Here is a 19,075-nt window from a genome sequence, read left to right on the forward strand (position 1 = left end):
TGTCCTGGGCTGGCACAGACGGGCTCTCACCAGCCAGTCGGGCTGGAAGCCCGTTGGTTTCTTGTCTGCAGCTGCGGCCGCAGCCAGACGGTGCCCAGGTGCATGTCACCAGGACGCCCCCCAGGGCTGACGGCCCCATCCAGGCACGTCAGCGTGTGGGTTCTGGTCGCCCAGCACGTGGCACCCAGCCCAGCCTGGACCCCTCTGCCATGGTGAGGGTGCCGTGGGCGAGACGTTGCCCAGCACCCAGGGTGGCTGACGCTGTGTTTGCAGGCGGGTGACCCTGGAGGCGGCAGGCCCGTGCCAAGCATGCAGGGGGAGAAGCTGCCAAGCCCACTTGGCTCCCTGTGCCGCCACTTCGCTGGGTCTGCCCTAGACCACCCTCGGGGAGAAGTGGCAGCAGGGAGCTTTGGAGGCCCCCGTGGCGCCTTGGCTTGGTTGGCAGCGGCCTCTGTCCTCACCCCAGTCCCTGAGCGTCTCTTCCCCCCTCCCCGCCCAATCTCTGCCCACGTCTCCCTCTCGCTTTGAAGAGCGACATCAAATGAAGCAAAAAACCCCCAAGCACAGAGCACTCAGTGCAGTGGAAAGTTGGCCCGGCCCTGGTGCCTCCCCCAGGAATCCCTGCCATCGCCTTGCCAGGCCACTGCGGGGCATGGCACAGAACGAGTGCGCGCGTCCGTGTGCTCGTGTGCATGTGTCTCTGTGCGTGTGTGTGCGTACACGTGTGTGTGCGTGCACGTGTGTGTGTGCATGTGTCTCTGTGTGCGTGTGTTTGTGTGTGCGTGCATGCATGTTTGTGTGTGTGTACACATGTGTACGCACGTGCGTGTGTTTCATCATCCTCGGCAGGAAACAAAACACGCAGCAAACCCAGCAGAGATTCTGGCCGGTGGATGGGGGCAGAGCTGGGCACCGGGTGCTGATGGGCCATGCCAGGGGCCATGTGCCGGGAGCAGGTCCTGCCCATGACTGCTGGGCGTTTTGGGGTGCTGGCTGGTTCAGGCCCCCAAGAGGTGCTTGGGGATCAGGTCTGCGTTTAGATAGGCCCAGGGAGGCTGGGAAATCACAGACACGCTGTCTGGAAGGGATCATTTATAAAGCGAGAGCTGCTAGGTTCCGTTCCCCTGTCCTCGGGCTCGGTCAGCCAGTGGGAGCCTCCCAATGGGGTGACACCGCTAACTTGTGTCCGAGTGGCGGCGTGCCCGGTCACTCGATGGCCTGCAGGGGGTGTCGTGTGGCGTGGCATTCGGGAATAAGCCAGGACAGTCGGCCTCGCGTCGTTTGAAAAGGGATGGTTCTTGTGGAGGGCTGTGTTAGCAGCTCCCTGCCTGCCCCGGGATCAGCTGGGATCCGCACCGTGTTTCTAGCCTCAAACCTTGCAAAAACATAAGTCGGGCCCCCCAGAAATCACGAGAATGGCTTGAAAAATCATGAGGTTTTTGTTTTTTTAAGTAACCCGCTTGGGGTCTGGTCAGTCGTCCTCTGGGCTTCGAGGATGTGGGGGTCACGTTCCCTAGCTTCTCCCTGCAGCCAGGAGGGCTGGAAACTTACTGCTTTGCTTAACGCAAGCCACAGTTCCCCTCGAATCCCAGGACTCCGGGAGGTGGGGCTGTAAGACAACCGCCCACGCTACGAGACTTGTGAGAAAACCATGAGTGAGTCACACTGCTCTGGACTGCGCTCAGCATCGGCCCAGCTCAGCTCTCGCTGAAGTGAGCAGTAAAACACCGGGGAGCTTGGCTGGGAGCAGCTAGGCCAGGGGTGGGCAAAGTTTTTGGCCCGAGAGCCACATCGGGGTTGCGAAACTGTATGGAGGGCCGGATAGGGAAGGCTGTGCTTCCCCGAACAGCCTGGCTCCCTCCCCCTACCTGCCCCCTCCCACTTCCCGCCCCCCACTGCCCCCTCAGAACTCCCAACCCATCCAACCCCCCCCCTCCCCTGACTGCCCCGATCCCTATCCACACCCCCGCCCGCTGACAGGCCTCCCAGGACTCCCACACCTAGCCAGCCATCCCTGTTCCCCGTCCCCTGATGCCCCCCCCCGAACCTCCGCCCCATCCAACCACCCCCTGCTCCCTGTCTCCTGACTGACCCTCTGGGAGTCCCTGCCCCTTATCCACCCCCCTGCACCCGCGCCGCCCGGCTGCAGCTAGCCACGCCGGCGTGCTGCCCAGAGCACTGCCCGCGCGGCGAGCTGAGGCTGCGGGGGAGGGGCTAGCCTACCGGCCGGGAGCTCAGTGACCAGGCAGGACGGTCCCGCGGGCCGTAGTTTGCCCACGTCTGAGCTAGGCCAACGCTGGGCGCTTTGGGCAATTCCCAGCCCCCTTTACTCCAGCCAGCCTGGGCTCTTCGGGGTTCTCCAGCTCCCTGCTGGCTGGCCTTGCCCACCGCGTCTGCTGCCCCGCCAGCCCCCGGCAGACGTCTGCACGCAGGAATTGTCGCTGCCGCCAGCGCAGGTCAGCCGGAATCACTGGGGATTTCGCCTGCGCCGTCCAGCAGGTCTAGAGGTAATGACCCCCCTGCTCGCCACAGCTCTGTGCCAACGCTGGGCTTTGCCAGGGCGGCCCCGTCCGCGCCCAGTCCTTCCATTCAGAGCAAAGCAAGGGTCACGGAGCAGTGGGGGGCAGGGGGACCGGACAGGCTGGTGCCTCGAGGGTCGAGTCGCCCCCGGCCAGCAACTTGGTGGCTTGCCCCAGCTGGGGTCCCAAGGCTGCCCCTTGGCTGGCTGGATTCAGCATGGGGGGCGGGGAGCGGGAGGAGGCTACTTGGACCCACGCTAGCCTCCAGCTGCATGGAGGGTGTTGGGATGGGGGGGGCAGCTGGCTCAGGCCGTCGCCCTGGCGCCGTGCAATGGAAGATGGGGACCCCCCTCCGCTGACCCTCCCAAGGCACCACATTGATTCTGTGTGCGCTGAGCACAGCTTCCCACGCCCGGGGAAGGCTGGGAGCAGCTGCTGCACTTCAACGCTGAGCCAGCCCCGCCTGCCGGGCAACGCCGGGCTGGGCTGGGGTGAGGCCGGTCATGGCCTGGGGAGGTCCCCGGCTGCACCAGGCCGTGGGCAGCAGACGCCTCTGGCTCTGTAATTAGCAGCCGAGGAATCCACCGAGTGGAGGAAGAAAGTATCCCATTGTTTCCCCTGCTGTGGCCTGGCTCCGCGACTGCCCGGCTGGGGACTCCCTGTGCTGGGGATTAGGTCATCGCTGGAGCAAATATAGAAGGGGGGCGTCTGTATCCGGCCAGCGTCATCTCTCCAGACCCCTTCTGCTGCCCCTGGCTCTGGTCTGTGGAGCTCGCTCTGTCTGTCTGTCCCCATCCACCCCCTCTATCTATCTATCTATCTATCTATCTATCTATCTATCTATCTATCTATCCCCATCCACCCCCTCTATCTATCTATCTATCTATCTATCTATCTATCTATCTATCTATCCCCATCCACCCCCTCTATCTATCTATCTATCTATCTATCTATCTATCTATCCCCATCCACCCCCTCTATCTATCTATCTATCTATCTATCTATCTATCTATCCCCATCCACCCCCTCTATCTATCTATCTATCTATCTATCTATCTATCTATCCCCATCCACCCCCTCTATCTATCTATCTATCTATCTATCTATCTATCTATCCCCATCCACCCCCTCTATCTATCTATCTATCTATCTATCTATCTATCTATCCCCATCCACCCCCTCTATCTATCTATCTATCTATCTATCTATCTATCTATCTATCTATCCCCATCCACCCCCTCTATCTATCTATCTATCTATCTATCTATCTATCTATCTATCCCCATCCACCCCCTCTATCTATCTATCTATCTATCTATCTATCTATCTATCTATCTATCTATCCCCATCCACCCCCTCTATCTATCTATCTATCTATCTATCTATCTATCTATCTATCCCCATCCACCCCCTCTATCTATCTATCTATCTATCTATCTATCTATCTATCTATCCCCATCCACCCCCTCTATCTATCTATCTATCTATCTATCCCCATCCACCCCCTCTATCTATCTACCCTGTTTCCCCGAAAATAAGACATCCTCCGAAAATAAGGCCTACTTACAGTTTTGCCTCTCGTTGTAATATAAGGCATCCCCCCGATAATAAGACCTCCCCGATAATAAGGCATCCACCGATAATAAGGCATTTTTCATTTCTGAAAAATAAGACATCCCCTGAAAATAAGACCTAGCGCATCTTTGGGAGCAAAAATTAATATAAGACACTGTCTTATTTTCGGGGAAACAGGGTATCTATCTATCTATCTATCTATCTATCTATCTATCTATCTATCTATCCCCATCCACCCCCTCTATCTATCTATCTATCTATCTATCTATCTATCTATCCCCATCCACCCCCTCTATCTATCTATCTATCTATCTATCTATCTATCTTAATCCTGCCACCCATCACTCTAGTATCTAGGCACCGTCCACATTAAACTCCACAGTGGATCCCTTGTGACCTCCGGGTGTGTGTGTGTGTGTGTCTTTCTCCTCTTTGGGGGCATGATTCTGCCTGGGGAAGGCGTGTGGGTTTTGCTTTGCTCGTGGACGCTCCGTTGGCTGGTGGATGGGGCGGCCGGGGGGCGGAGTCGTGGGGGCCATTCGGGTAGAGGTTATAAAGTCGTTTGTATGTAGATTCGTGGCTGCCAAGTTTTGTGCAGCTCCACGGGTGGCATTTTATGCCAGTTATTTGGAATGAACGGCGTTAACGGTGTCTTTATTCTATTGCTTTGCCTGGTTCCCCAGGCACGGGCTAGACCAGAGTGCACCTGCCCGCTCCTCCCAGGCCCTGCTCTGCAGGAAGGCTCGGCGTGGGCAGACCCTGGGCGCTTGTCCGCAGGGTTCAGACATGTCTCACTCTGTGCGAACGCTGGGAGCCCCCTGGCTTCAGGCGCGGCTCTCCCTGGCAATGCGCCCTGAGCACGGCAGAGGAGAAGCCCCTGTCGGAGACGCTGGGTGTTACTGCTTGGGCCGTGCTGAGTTTAGAGCTGCCTGTTGCGTCTGGGCTGGGCCCTGGCGGATCTCGGGGTGGCGACACGGCACAGCCGGGGCAGGTTTTCCTTCGTCCAGCTTTCTCAGCGCTGCGTCTCCTGGTGAGCTCCGGGCTCCTGTCCTTGCAGCGGGGCGAGATCTTCTCGATCTGGCAGCTCTTGGCCTCTTCGGGCCGGGCGCTGCCGCTGAGGGTGGCAGCGTGGTTCTCAGCTGGCAGCAGCTGCCCTGGGCTGTCTGACAGGGGCGCTGCGTAGAGCTAAGCTGGGGCTGTCATGTTGTAGTGTTCGCTTCCATCTCGGGCCCGCTCTCTTCCTCCGCGGGTGCCTGGATCGTGCGGTGTCCCAAAGCCTGGCAAACTCCGGTGACGTCGGGTGCTCCGGGCGATACCAGGACAGGTGCCTTTTGGCTTCGTTTTTATGGTTTGGGCACCTAGGGTACGGCCCTGAGACCCCACCGACTCATTTCCCGCAGGCCCCTCGGCGGCCGCCCTGCCCGTTTAGGGAAAGCCCCTCCCCAGGGTTCCCCAGGGGGCTCTGAGCACAAAGCCCTCTCCCTCCTCGCTGCCGGGGCTGGGAGCGGCCAGCGCCGGGGTCCCGCCAGAGGAGCCAGGAGAGGCACAGAGACCTGGCTGTTCTGAGCCGCTCTGGCTCTGCACGTGGTCACGCACTCCCGGCTTTCATAACCGTGCCCTGCGCTGGCACCGGGGCTGCCTGCCACATGGCGTTTGCCAGCCTTTAGCCGCTCCAGCGCCGCTGCCCGCTGGTGGGGGGGCCTGAAGCAGCGACAGGGGCAGAGCGGCTGGCATGCAGACAGCAGGGCAGGGCGCCGCGCTCAGACGCTGGCACAGAGCTTCCCACACTCCGTCTCTCTGCTCCCCACGAGGCATGTGTCCTCTCCTGGCTCCTTTCTGTCAGCCTCTTTCGATCCCTCGCTCTCTGGGCTGGCTCCTAGCGGGGGTCAGGGTCACCTCCGCAGGCCCTTGCCCGGTGGGATTTCCCTGCTGGAATCCGCAGGCTCGGCATTTGTCTGGGGCTTGGAATGGGGATGTTGCCTTCGCAGAGGCCCCACCTCTGATCGGGTCCCACCAGGCGCTGCCCAGACCCAGCCGGTCCTTGACTCAGAGAGCTCATGGTCTGCACAGCCAGGGAGAAGCCGGGAACGGAGACGCGGACAGTGAAAGCGAGCGCTCGCTGTGCAATATCACTGGTAACCGGTTCAGGGCTGGCTACGGGAGGGGGAAGCCTCATCGAATAGGGTCCTGGCGGGATGCCACCGGGCTCAGTCCTGGGCCTGACGCTTGTCAACATCCCCCCCCCCCCCCATTGGGCAGTAAATATAAAATCCTGGCTGGTAAAAGGTGCATCTGGCACACAGATTGGTGGAGTGGCAAACAGTGACGAGGCCGGGCAGCCACCCAGAGCGATCGGGGTCGCTGCGTCAGCTGGGCCCGTGAAAAGCGAAGCAGGGTTTAATACACCCAGGCGGAGTTAAACCTCTGTCTAGTTTATCAACGAGCAGATTGAGATGTGACTTGGTCAGTGCATCGCTGCCTTCACCAGAGGAAACTCCCAGGGACTGAAGGTCACTTGAGTCTAGCAGAGAATGGCTGGACAAGAAGCGACGGCTGGAAGCAGAAACCAGACAAATTAGAAATAAGGCACAAATGTGTAACGGGGGGGGGGAGAGACTAACCATTGGACCAGACTGCCAAGGGGCGGGGCACATTCTCCAGCTCTTTCTGGCTTCGGACCCAGCTGGAGGCTTCTCTGGAGGGTCTTTAGCCAAACCAAGTGTTTGGGCTCAGTACCGGGGTAACTGGGTGAAATGGGGGGACCTGGGCTAGACGGGAGGTCAGACTAGACAATCTAATGGTCCCAGCTGGGCTTCGAATCTCTGAATTGCTGTTGTGGTTCTGTGTGTAGCTTTCACCTTGTATCCAAGTTCTGAGTGGGGGTTTTTGCACACACCCCCCACACACACATTGTGTTGTGCAGAAAATTGCAAGTCTCTAGCCAGGGTTGGGCCCGCAAGGGAGGGGTTCTGGGGAAGTTTCAGTGTCTTTTGTGGTGAAGCCAAGTGCCCTTGGCACCCAGTGACATATGCAAAAACTCATGAAAAATATTTCCTGCCACACAACCCCAGTGCCATCAAAGCAGTGCCAGCCTGGGCGTGCCTCGGGGACCTGAATTAGCTGTCTCGGCGAGGCCTGCCAGGCCAGTGACGGGGCAAACCCCACCATAGGTGCTACCCCCTGTACCCGCTGCCATCCGGTGACTGGGCCCGTGAGCTCGTCTGCTGCTTCTGTCCCCTGGGAGCTGCGAGTGCCTTCAGCCACCAAGGAGTTAACCTGACGGGTTTTCTTTATCTTAACCTTTAGCGGAGCTCTGCTAAGGCGGGTAACCACAGCAAAACCACCCAGCAATTGTGGTGTCCCTCCGTTAGGTAATCTCCAAGCTATGGTGCAAGGCACTGCTGAGCTCTCCGTTTGCATAAATCCCCAGCTGAACTGGCCTGAAGGTGATTAGGGAGCCGTGGAAGGGGATTAAGAAGAGAGTGAAAACTTCATCAGTGCTCTGTGTGCATGCCTGGCCTCTCCCCAAAGCAGAGCAGGTTGGCTCGCTGAGTGAGAGCTGGGTGCGTTCCCATCACAGCATTTACAAAAGCCAGGCCCTCGGCAGCAGGAGAACGGATAGCTCTAGGCATCCAAGATGTTACACAGCCCTGTGCCTAACCACTATGCAAATGCATTTTGTCACATCACAACAACCTTAGCTCTGGCCCAGGGGCTGGTTCTGATTTCAGGATCGAACGGTTTCATTGTGTGGATGGCGCCAGCTGACATGTCCGTTGTCACTCGAACGTTTTTGGCAGAGGTCTGGTAACTGCTGTGTCTAGAGAATAACGTTTGGTGTGTGGTTTAACAGGAAAAGCTTGTTATGGACGAATTCTTTTCGCGTGGAGGCTGCTGAAGGATTTTGTGTTGCAGGTATACTGTGAGACGAGTGACGGAAAAGCTAACGTGCTGGGCGTTGTGTTGTGGGGAAATAGGCATTGTGGTGCGGCGGGGAGGAAAAATGGGTTTATGTTGATTATCTGCATAGGCGAAGGTCTATGCCCTGAACCATCCATCCAGGCCTTTGCCATTAAATGCTGGAGTTTTTTGTGTGAGCCGATCAAGAAGGCTGTTGTTGTCATGTAGCAACCTCATCTAAGTGTTTTTATATGGAGTTTTTTGGCTTTTCCCAGGTTTTTCACGTGATGCATTTTCTGTTCCATGTGAGTAAATGTCCAGCGGCCAGGCCCGTCTGAGAACCTAGCTAGAGAAAAAGTCAAACACTTCTCACCCTGTCAATACACGAACAGAGCGAGCTGGGCCAGCCAGCTTCTAATGGCCACGGCTGTGCGGCCTGAAGTCTGGTTTTCCAGGCGTGCCATTCACCCAAATCCAGAGCTGTTTTCGCTAGAATTCTCCAGGGCAGTTCTCGCTCGGCCAGGGCCCTTCTCCTGCCAGATCTCCGTGGTCTGCACCTCGCGTGGGCAGCCGAGCTGTGCAAAATGAAGATCCCACGTTTGCAGGGTTGCCAACTTTCTAATCGCACAAAACCGAACCCCCCTGCCCCAGCCCTTCCCCAAGGCCCTGCTGCTGCCCCGCCCCTTCTCCAAAGCCCCACCCCTTACTCACTCCAGCCACCCCCCCCCCCATCGCTCGCTCTTCCCCCACCCTCACTCACTCGCTCATTTTCACCAGCCTGGGGCAGGGGGTTGGGGCACGGGAGCGCTCTGGCTGGGGGTGCAGGCTCTGGGGTGGGGCCGGGGATGAGGGGTTTGGGGTGCAGGAGGGTGCAGGATGTGAGCTCCGGGAGGGAGTTTGGTGTAGGCTCTGGGAGGGGGCTGGGTCAGGGAGTCGGGGTGCAGGGCTGGATATGGGGTGTGGGCTCGGGGAGGGAGTTTGCGTGCAGGAGGGAGCTCAGGGCTGGGGCAGGGGGTTGGGAGGGGGTGTGGGGTCCAGGAGGGAGTTGGGTGCAGGAGGGGGCTCAGGGCTGGGGTGTTGGAGGGGGTGTGGGGTCCGGAAGGGAGTTTGAGTGGGTCAGGGAGCTCAGGGCTGGGGCAGGGGGTTGGGGCACGGGAGGAGGGAGGGCTCTGGCTAGGGGGTGCAGGCTCTGGGGTGGGGCTGGGGATGAGGGGTTTTGGGTGCAGGAGGGTGCGGGATGCGAGCTCCGGGAGGGAGTTTGGTGCAGGCTCTGGGAGGGGGCTGGGTCAGGGAGTTGGGGTGCAGGGCTGGATGTGGGGTGTGGGCTCTGGGAGGGAGTTTGGGTGCGGGAGGGGGCTTAGGGCTGGGGCAGGAGTGTTGGAGGGGGTGCAGGCTCTGGGAGGGAGTTTGGGTGCAGGAGGGGGTTCAGGGCTGGGGCAGGGGGTTTGGGGAGTGGGCTCCAGGCGGGGCTCCCCAGAAGTGGTGACATGTCCCTTGGCTCCTAGGTGGAGGGTGTGGCCAGGGGGGCTCTGCGCACTGCCCGCGCCTGCAGGCACTGCTCTTGCAGTTCCCATTGGCCACAGTTCCCAGCCAATGGGAGCTGCGGAGCCGGTGCTCGGGCGGGGACAGCGCGCGGAGCCCACTTGGCCGTGCCTCTGCTAGGAGCTGGAGGGACGTGTTGTCGCTTCTGGGGTGCCTTGCAGAGCTGGATAGGGAGCCTGCCAGCCCAGCACCATCCGGACTTTTAACGGCCCGGTCATTGGTGCTGAGCGGAGCTGCCAGGTCCCTTTTCGACCAGACGTTGTGGTTGCAGCCCTACCCGTTGGGTTGGTTTAGTACCTGGGGCGGTGGGGTTCGCTCTCCTCCTGCTCCATAACAGCTCGCCCGAGTTTGCTTAAACCTTCCACACCCGTTTGCCCCCTGGGCACACACACACCTGGGGATTTTCAGCCCTGCAGGTGAATCTTTTAGGCAGTTCAGAGCAAGTGAAAAGCCAGGGGCCAGAGCAGAGGGTACGGGGGCAACCTCAGCACGCTGGCTGGGCTGCAGCATGATACTAATGGTGGAGCCGGGTGCACACATGCGTGGTGGCGCCTCCTACAGTCCAGAGGTTGCTAATGCAACCCCTGGTTTCCAGGCCCTCTGAATTTTGCCCAGCGTCCTGCCATTGGCCAGTGGCAACGTGGTGGCGTCAGAGGCAGGGTTAATCTGTAACTGTCAAGGACTCTGGTGCTGCCCTAGGAGAAGAAATCCAAACATCGCTGGTTACAGCTTGTCCAAATAAATCCCAGAGCAGGATGTGGAAAAAGAAAACCCTGGCCTTGGCGGACAATAAACAAACAAGCCAATAATAAACAGCATCGAGCAAACCCCGGCCCCGAGCCGAGCCCCCCGGGGGCCCTTGCTGCGCTCCAGGGCAGGGGCAGCCCGGCCCAGCTCTGCCGTGCCCGAAGGCCAGCGGGCGCAGGCAGCGCCAGCCGCGTGATTTTCCGCAGGACACTCTGTCCTGGTCAGCGCGGGGCCGGGCCTGGTTGTGCCTGGGGGGATCCTGGCTGCGAGAGCCATTGGCACAGTGCTGGAGCTGGGTTCAGAGGCCGTTCTCGCCGCGTCACTGCGGCTCGGCTCGGCTCTGCTGCCCTGCGAGCTCCCCGCGGTGTAACTCGAAACCTCCGGTGGGGCTGGGAGAAATCCGGGGGCACTCAGGCCAGGCCAACTCCTCAACACAGCTGCGTGGCTCTGGGCTGTGACAGATGTCAGGCCGAGGGCTGGACTTACGCTGACCCGTATGGGGTGGCCACTCGCACATTCCCGGCCATTCCAGTACTTCTGGGAACCACCTGGGCCTGCCCCTGCCGGTGTGACCGACCCCCACCAGCGCGAGCTCGGACGCACGGTGCAGGCGAGATCCGGCCGGTGGGGGCAGAGCGGGGCTCTCTTTAAAAGGGATGTAGTGTTGCTCTGGATTGACGCCATCTGAATCTCCCCCCACCCTCCCCTTCCCTGGCCTCTTTGAGACAGTGAGCATCAGACCCAGCGGCCTCGTGGATTTCATGAGGGTCCTGAGTCATGTTTCGGTGCATGGAGCCTGGCTTGGCTGCTGCCATCCAGCCCCCCGCGCGCTAAGCGCAGGAATCTGTGTAAACAAACACTCCAGCCCTGGTACGGGAGCTGCCTGTTGCTTTTTCCATGTCAAACTATTTCAGATATCTCGGTGCTCTGCCCTGCGCCCGGCTGGGGCCGGCCAGAGGGAGCACGACCTCGCTGCCTGCTCAGGGCTCCGGGCGGTGACCGGAACCAGTCGGAAGTTTCCCGCGGCCAACGCCAAAACGTTTCCCAATTCGTATCGATTTCAGAGGGTTTCGACGGGAAATTATCCACACGCTTAGTGTTTCTCTCCAGTCCAGGGGGTTTGTTCCGACTCTCGCAGAAGGCAGTGGGGACGTTGACGTCCGGGGGCCGTTCGGTCGCATGCATGCGCTTGGACAAGGCTGGGTCAGTGTTTCTGAGTTGAATTGTGTTTGGAAATGTCACCGTTTCGTTCCGAGTTGGGCCCGGTGGGTTGGAAACCTTGAGCTGCGCCCAGCTGTAGCATGCGGCTCTCTGGGTTGAGGGGGGGATCTTGCCGCATGCTGCGCTCCGTCACATCCCCATTCCGTGCCTCAGTTTCTCTTCCCACCCTTTGACGGTTGGGATAGTTACATGTCTGTTCAGTACCTAGCACACGGGGCGGATGATTTCGCCCCGAGCCGCTCCTGTGTACAAATGCTATTCTTGCACGCAGGAGGTGTGTAATTGTCGTTAAATGACCCTGTCTGATTATCACACTCGTTCCTTGTACTCCACTCGCACTCAGAGGCCCCTGTGAGGCATGAAGCCAGGTGCTGTATGAACGCACAGTGCAGCCAGCCATGCTCCCCCCTCCCCCCCCGCAGCTCACAACTGCAACAGACGAGCCAGGCAAGAACAGACGCCAGAGAAATGAAACCTCACCAGAGCAAAGCAGGCCAGTCACATCTTTTTCTAATTTTCCCCCCTCCCCTCCACTCCCCCGGCTGCCCCCGCCAACCTGCTGTGCCAGGACTGCAAAACAAGACCTAAAGCGATTGCGTCCTCCAGTCCCGTTTGTACGTTGCCACCTTTCGGTGGCCCCCGTCCCGATCCTGCCCTGAAGGAGGAGTTTGGGCTGATCGGTGCCTCTGGCCGCCATTGCAGGGGACGTATTAATACTAAGAAATCCAGGCCTGTGTGTCTGGCACAGGATGGAAGCCTGGATCAAGCAGCAAACTTGTAAGAACAAACAGTGCTGATTTCTAGCCGCTGGTCTGTGTGTGGCGCCTGGCGCCGTGGGGTCCGTGGCTGGCGGTCCAGGGCAGGCCCACACCACCGATAATAAACTGTGGGGTCATCTACACGCTCTTCTTGCCCCGAAAGATGCCCCCGTCCTGTTCGCACTTCAGGGAACGCTCCCCCCCGCCCCGGATGGCAGACACATCTCTAACGGCAGTGCAAAGGTTACTGGCAGCCGGGTTCCTGTTTCCCTGTCAGCGCTGTGGAATGGCCTACGCGGTGCCTCCTGCCCCCAGGCAGCACACCGATTCCCTGGGCTCCCGGCGTGAGTCATGGGCCCTGCGCCGCTTGCATTGCTCTCGGCCCGGGATTTACAGGCCAGCCAAGGCAGCCAGCCAAGTTCCAGAGAGAGACTTTAATTCAGTGCAGCCTCCGCCGCCTCCTTCCCGGTGCCCAACCTTTGCCCCGTGCACTCCCTGGAGCGACCTGGCAGACGTCCGCAGGGAACTGCCAGCCCACCCGCGTGCCCCGGCCCCCGGGAGCCGGTTGTGACAAACACAGACCATGGAGCGCAGCATGTCCCAGGAGCCCTTTCTCCTCCCCTCCCCTGAGCTGAGCTGCTGTCGGTGCTATTGGTATGTGATGGAACTGAAAGCGGGACCTGGGGCCCTGCCCTGCTCAGCTCACGGTCTCAACAGCCGAGACAGACACCGGGCGGGTGGGGGGAGGCGGGGGGCAAACAGTGGCCCGGGGGCGCGGACAGGTCTGAGGTATGGAGCCCACATCTCCTGACGCCCAGGCCTGTGCTCCGCCCACTAGGCATCCTTCCCCACGGGGAGCTCGTTGCAATGCTGCCGTGTCTGCCGGGAGCCTTTCTCTGCCCCGTGGGGGGAGAGGCAGCCAGAGGCCCCCAGACAGCCTGGCTCATGGTGGGAAGCGGGGACCTCTCGCCTAGGTTGGATTAATTCCTGTGCCAACATGTTCCCAACACACATGTTCCGTGTGCGGTGAGCAGTGATACATTCGGGCTGCTCTCCCCGCGTGGCAGATGGGGGCTGGGCCAGGAAAGACACTTGAGCCGCCGAGTGCTGCATGGCTCCTTGCTCCCCTTCCGCCCGTGCCCGGGGGGCAAGGAGAGCCAGAAACCCATGGAGAGCCACACAGGGCCAGAGCCGAGCCCTCCGCCGCCCTGGGGCTCCAACCGCTTCCCCTCGGCAGCCCCAGCTCCCTGGGTGGGTTGGGCAGGGCCCAGGCGGCTGCGGATGGCTAGCCTCTGGTCACGGTGCCCGAGGAGGCGCTGGCGAGAGTGACCTGGTAGTGCTGTAGGGGGATCGATGGGCCCAGACAGTCAAAGGGGTAACGTGACCCTGAAGCTGTCTGGGATCAAACAGTGTCAGACATGGCCCAGGGCTTGGAAAACCGAGCTTAGCCTGCTTAGCACCCTGGTGTCATGGAGTCCCCGGGCGATGCTCTGGGACTGCTCCCCACAAAGCCAGTCAGGACTTTGGGGAGCCTCCTCTCCCTCGGAGCAGACTGTCTCCAGGGCAAGAAGCTCACACGGCTTCACCTCCTGGGTCTCTCCTGGGAGCATTCAGCATATGCCCCTCCGTGCGCTTCCCACAGCGAGTCCGCCCCGGCGGGGTCCTGGGGAAGCCAGAGGGTTCTGCACCCCCCACTTTGCAGTCAGATGTGACTCTTGGCCAGCCAGTAAAACAGAGGTTTATTCGATGACAGGAACACGGTCTAAAACAGAGCTTGTAGGTCCAGAGAACGGGACCCCTCTGCCGGGTCCATTCTGGGGCCCAGCGAGGCAGATCCCCGTCTACCCTCCCTTCCAGTCCCCAGCTAGCTCCAAACTCCAACCCCCATCCAGCCCCTTCTCTGGGCTTTGTCTCTTTCCCAGGCCAGGAGGTCACCTGATCCCTTTGTCTCCAACACCTTCAGTTGGTACCTTTGCAGAGGAGGGGCCCAGGCCATCAGTTGCTAGGAGACAGAGTGTCGGGTATTTATGTACCCTGGCCCTTTGCTCTGCAGCAACCAGACACCCTTATCCCACCCCCTAGATACTTAAGAACTGCATAGGGGAAACTGAGGAAAACATTAAGAACAGTCCCACTTCGTCACACCTGGCAGTGAGAATATCATCTCGTTTCCCCAACTTGCTGTGTGACTATGAATCTAGAGCAGTGAATTCCCGCTGGGCTGGCTCCACTGGGGAATGTGGATCCCGAACCCCTGAGTCGGAGTAGCGCTGTCTGAATCTGTTCTCAGGGAGAGAAAAGGAAAAGCAGCGACAGCCTCTGAATTGTAAAGGGTTGAGTCCGGCTTTCGTTCTGACAGCCGCCCTGGTCAGCTGGGGGGCGTTTAGCAGGAAGCCCCCTGGCCTGGTGGCTCTTGGCTGGTATCAGACGGGGCCAGCTGCCCTTCTGGGCAATCGGGAAGTTAGTTGAGATGGGCCTGGATCCCGTTTTCTAGAACCAGACAAACCCACCCAAAAGGGGGGAGGAAAGAACAGCCAAGAGAGAGCCTGCAGCGTCCGTCTCTGGCCTCGCCACACCGAGACCCGGCGATGTAGCGGCACAGCCTGCGTTGGGCCTGGCATCCGGCTGTCTCTCTGCCCGCAGGCTAAGCCAGGCGCTCGGGAGCCCGAGGCAGAAGAGGGGTCGGAGGAGAAGTGGGGGGAAGGAGGAGTGAACACACGGGGAGGGGGCACATGTGGGATTTAGCCGGAGCGGTGGAGGTGCGATGGCGTCTGGGTCCCGCGCCGCTCAGGACATTGCTCAGGACTCGGGCGAAGAAGGAGCCCGGTCCCAGAGACAGTTGGGGTGGGAGCCAGGAACCTCCCTCCTTCCCCGTCTCTCGTCTGTCAGCTGGCGCCGCCCGTCTCTTGTCGAGGGCCCCGATGGACGTGGCGGGGGGGGGGCGTTAGTTCGGCCCCCCCTTAGGCTGGTTCCCAACGCACCTGGTTTGGGTCTTCAGTTTCTGGGCTCGGGATCCTAGCACACAGCTGTGTGTGTGTGTAGGGCTGTGTGTTCAGGGCTCTGTGTGTGTGTGTGTGTGTGTGTGTGTGTGTAGGGCTGTGCGTTCAGGGCTCTGTGTGTGTGTGTGTGTGTAGGGCTGTGCGTTCAGGGCCGTGTATGTGTGTGTGTAGGGCCGTGTGTGTGTGTGTGTGTGTAGGGCTGTGCGTTCAGGGCCGTGTATGTGTGTGTGTAGGGCCGTGTGTGTGTGTGTGTGTGTGTGTAGGGCTGTGTGTTCAGGGCCGTGTGTGTGTGTAGGGCCGTGTATGTTTGTGTGTGCGTGGGGGGGGGGGGGGGCTGTGTGTTCATGGCCGTGTGTGTGTGTGGAGGGGGGGGGGGGCTGTGTGTTCAGGGCCGTGTGTGTGTGTAGGGCCGTGTGTGTGTGTGTGTATGGCTGTGCGTTCTTGGCCGTGTGTGTGTGTGTGTGTGTAGGGCTGTGCGTTCATGGCCGTGTGGCGTGTGTAGGGCTGTGTGCGTGTGTAGGGCTGTGTGCGTGTGTAGGGCTGTGTGTGTGTGTAGGGCTGTGTGCGTCCGTGCCCATGTTTGCCTGCTGCCCTCTGTGGATCTGGTACACAGGGAGGTCCCGGGCGCAGGGGGGGGCTCTGGGGAAGGCAGCCCCGTTCCTGGCCAGTGACTGCTGGAGGCCGGCGCTGCCAGAGCAAAGGTCTGTGCGTTGGAGTGGCTGGGCCCAGGGACTCTGCGCTGGGGTAACAGGGTGTTTGCTCTTCCCCCAGATGTGCACTCCCACCCCCGGCCTCAGAAGGGTGATGGTGCTTCTGGCTGCAGCCCTTGTGTCGGCCTCGGTGGCTGCAGGGGAAGGCTGGCGAGAGGAAGGTGAGCGGGAGGAAGGCTCAGCTTGTACCGGCCATGCAAGCCAAGCACAGCACGGCACTGGCCCTCCCAGCCCCCCAGGTGGCGGGTCAGTAGGACAATCCCCAGATTACATGTGGGGAAACTGAGGCACAGTGAATTTCCCCCCGGCCCTGGAACAAGTCAGGGTCAGAGCCAGGATGAGAAACCTGCACAGAGCACCCATCCTTGTGAACCTCCCAGCAATGGCCAGACTGCCGGGGGCCCTGGGAGCCTTACCTCCCCCACCCCCCAAGCTCTGCTGGTGCTCCTCAATCCCGACCCGCAGCCCCCTGTTATCCCAGGGGATCCCTGGGCGGGGGGATGGGCTCAGGGGGGGGCAGGCAAGGGGTCCTGGGGCAGGGGATCCCCGGGGAGATGGGAAGGGGTCTCAGGGCAGGTGGTGGGCTGTGCTCTGGGGAGATGGGAAGGGGTCCCCGGGCAGGGGATCCCCGGGGGGGGGGCTGTGCTCTGGGGGCTGTGAAGGGGTCCCGGGGCAGGGGATCCCGGGGGGGGGAGGGCTGTGCTCTGGGGGGGATGGGAAGGGGTCCCGGGGCAGGGGACCGCGCTCTGCAGATGCTCCCCCTCAGCTCCTCCCTGAGCCTGGCAAGCGCGGTGCAGTGTCATCGCCCTCTGACCTGCAGGAGTTTCTGGCTGGTCTTCGCCCCCCGATCCCGGGGGTTGGCCCCTTCCCCCAGCTCTGAAGGTTTGGAGCAAACCCCCACCCTGAGCCTGGGGGCAAAGTGAACTCCGGCTGCCCTGGGGCTCCCCTGCCCAGCGCCGGCCCTGGGGGCCCAACGCCAGCCCTGGGGGCCCAACGCCCCTGTCCGGGGCATCATCCCTGCTGTGTTAGCCCGGGATGAGTCCAGCTTGCCCCGGCCAGTCCCACGCCCAGTGGGCTGCGCCCGGGTACCCTGGAGACGCCGGATGCTGGGCCTGGACCCCGGCTGCTCAGCTCCAGGAGACAAACCCCCCGCAGCAGCCGCTCACGCTCTGCTCTGTGCCCGTTGCAGGTGTGCAGTACGGCCAGGTGGGGGCGGACGTCGTCCTGTCGTGTGCCAGCGCCCCCGGATGGTAGGTCCCCACCGGGCAGGGGAGGGTGCCCGGTCCCGGTCCTGGTTCTGGTTCTGCTCACACCAGGCCTGGAATGGATCCAGCTCCCAGCGGGAGGGGTGGAGGGGGAGACCACGACCCCCCAGCTCTGCCGGTGCCCCTCACTCCCGACCCGCAGCCCCCTGCTAGCCCAGCCCTGGATCCCCCACCCCCCAGCTCTGCACTGCCCCTCGCTCCCAATCCGCAGCCCCTGATATCCCTGTGCTCACACACCAGCCCTGCTGGGTCTGGATGTGGCAGCGCCAGGTGCCAGTGGTTGTGCCATGGAGCCAGGCCCTCTCTCTCTTGCTAACCGAGTGCCCGGCCTCTCGTCCCCAGCTCGGGGGTGGAGTGGCGGCGGGACGGGGCGGCCACGCTCCCAGAGGGCTGCGTCCTGCGGGATGGCGACCTGCTGCTGCCACGAGCTGAGCTCTCTGCGGGAGGAGCCTACAGCTGCCACGACGGGACCGGGCAGCTCCTCCGCTCCGTCTCCCTCCGGCTGGGCTGTAAGTCAGCTCCCACGCGGGGCCCCCGGGGGCAGGGCTGGGCACGGGGATGCCCCTGACTGGACCAGCTTGTCACCGGGGCGAACGTGCTGCTTTTCGTGCCGTGCCGGGCGTGGGCTGCCTGCTCCCTGCGACTGCCCCATGGCCAGGGGAGGGGCCTCAGCAGGCAGTGCCCCCCATCCGTTCACACAGGCACCCTCATGGGCACCCTTGGCTCCATCCGGGACACTGGCACCCAACCCAGTGCTGTGCCGCACAGCGCCCCCTAGTGCCCTCTCACCATACCACAGCCCAAAGCCCAGGGGGTCGGGGCGGGAGGCTCTGGTTTGCTGGGGGCCCCTGGATAGTCCCCTAAATGTCTCCTCCCCTCCGGCACCAGACCTGCCCGGGATCCCCTCCGTCACCTGCCGAGCTTCTGACTACGAGAATTTCTCCTGTTCCTGGACACCCAGTGTGGAGACGTTCCTCCCCACCAGATACATCACCACCTACCGGTAGGGCTGGGCCATGTGTGTGGGGTAGGTGGGGGTGGTGGGGAATGCCACTCGCTTTGGGGCGTTAGCCACAGCGGCCTCGCCCGGCCTCAGCTCAGGGAACACCTTTGGTTCTCCCTGCAGACGGGATTCCTTGTCACGTCCTGGCCTCGAGCGCTGTGTAGCGTTCCCACGCACTGCGTTCCACCCCAGACTTGGCTGCATTTCAGGGGAGACGCAGAGTCCAACCTTGTTTATGCAAATGAGATGGGGGGGCATAAAAGTATTGTTGATGAATGGCTCCGGGTTTGGCTGGTCCCCAAGACGCCTGGAGGCATTTCGTCCCCGGGAGTGTTATGCTTATAAGAAACACATGGGATCTTTTTCAGGGGAAAAGGCAACACGCTGCATTTATTGAAAATACAACAGTTAGCATATGCCTTTAAACACACACACACACACACACACACACACACACACACACACACACACACACACACACACACACACACACACACACACACACACACACACACACACACACACACACACACACACACACACACACACACACACACCACACCCTGCAGATGGTCTTATACTTCCCAGGGTGTCGTAGCTCCAGTCACTCTAATGGCCAGTTAGATTGGGCATGACTGAGGAGCTGGGCTCTGTCGGTGCAATCCGAGGCTTTGCAGGACTGAACCCAGAGTTCTGTGGCAAAACACGCCAGCTTTATATGTGTAAATGCCCACGTTAGTCTATGGGTTTTGCAATGTCATACTGTGATCCTTAGTCCTTAGCTGGGGTTAATCTTGGGGTTTTCCGCTGTTATCTCTGATCCGTTGTCTCGCCGT

At 60.8% G+C, this 19,075-nt stretch overlaps 1 protein-coding gene across 8 annotated transcripts in view; it reads left to right on the forward strand.

Moving 5' to 3' along the window:
• IL11RA (interleukin 11 receptor subunit alpha) overlaps positions 1-19,075 on the forward strand; it is a 67,927-nt gene that overhangs the window by 28,860 nt on the left and 19,992 nt on the right. For 3 of the 8 annotated variants that reach the window (XM_054032473.1, XM_054032472.1, XM_054032471.1), the window contains 4 exons: positions 16,033-16,132; positions 17,161-17,221; positions 17,579-17,745; positions 18,125-18,239. In XM_054032473.1, coding sequence (XP_053888448.1) covers positions 16,033-16,132; positions 17,161-17,221; positions 17,579-17,745; positions 18,125-18,239 — 443 coding nt within the window. Of the gene's footprint in view, positions 1-11,219; positions 11,487-12,811; positions 12,917-16,032; positions 16,133-17,160; positions 17,222-17,578; positions 17,746-18,124; positions 18,240-19,075 lie in introns of those variants that run through there. The other 5 variants (XM_054032470.1, XM_054032475.1, XM_054032476.1 and 2 more) reach the window with 4 other exon arrangements.

The sequence above is a fragment of the Malaclemys terrapin genome, chromosome 6, assembly GCF_027887155.1.
Source record: "Malaclemys terrapin pileata isolate rMalTer1 chromosome 6, rMalTer1.hap1, whole genome shotgun sequence".
Taxonomy (NCBI): domain Eukaryota; kingdom Metazoa; phylum Chordata; order Testudines; family Emydidae; genus Malaclemys; species Malaclemys terrapin.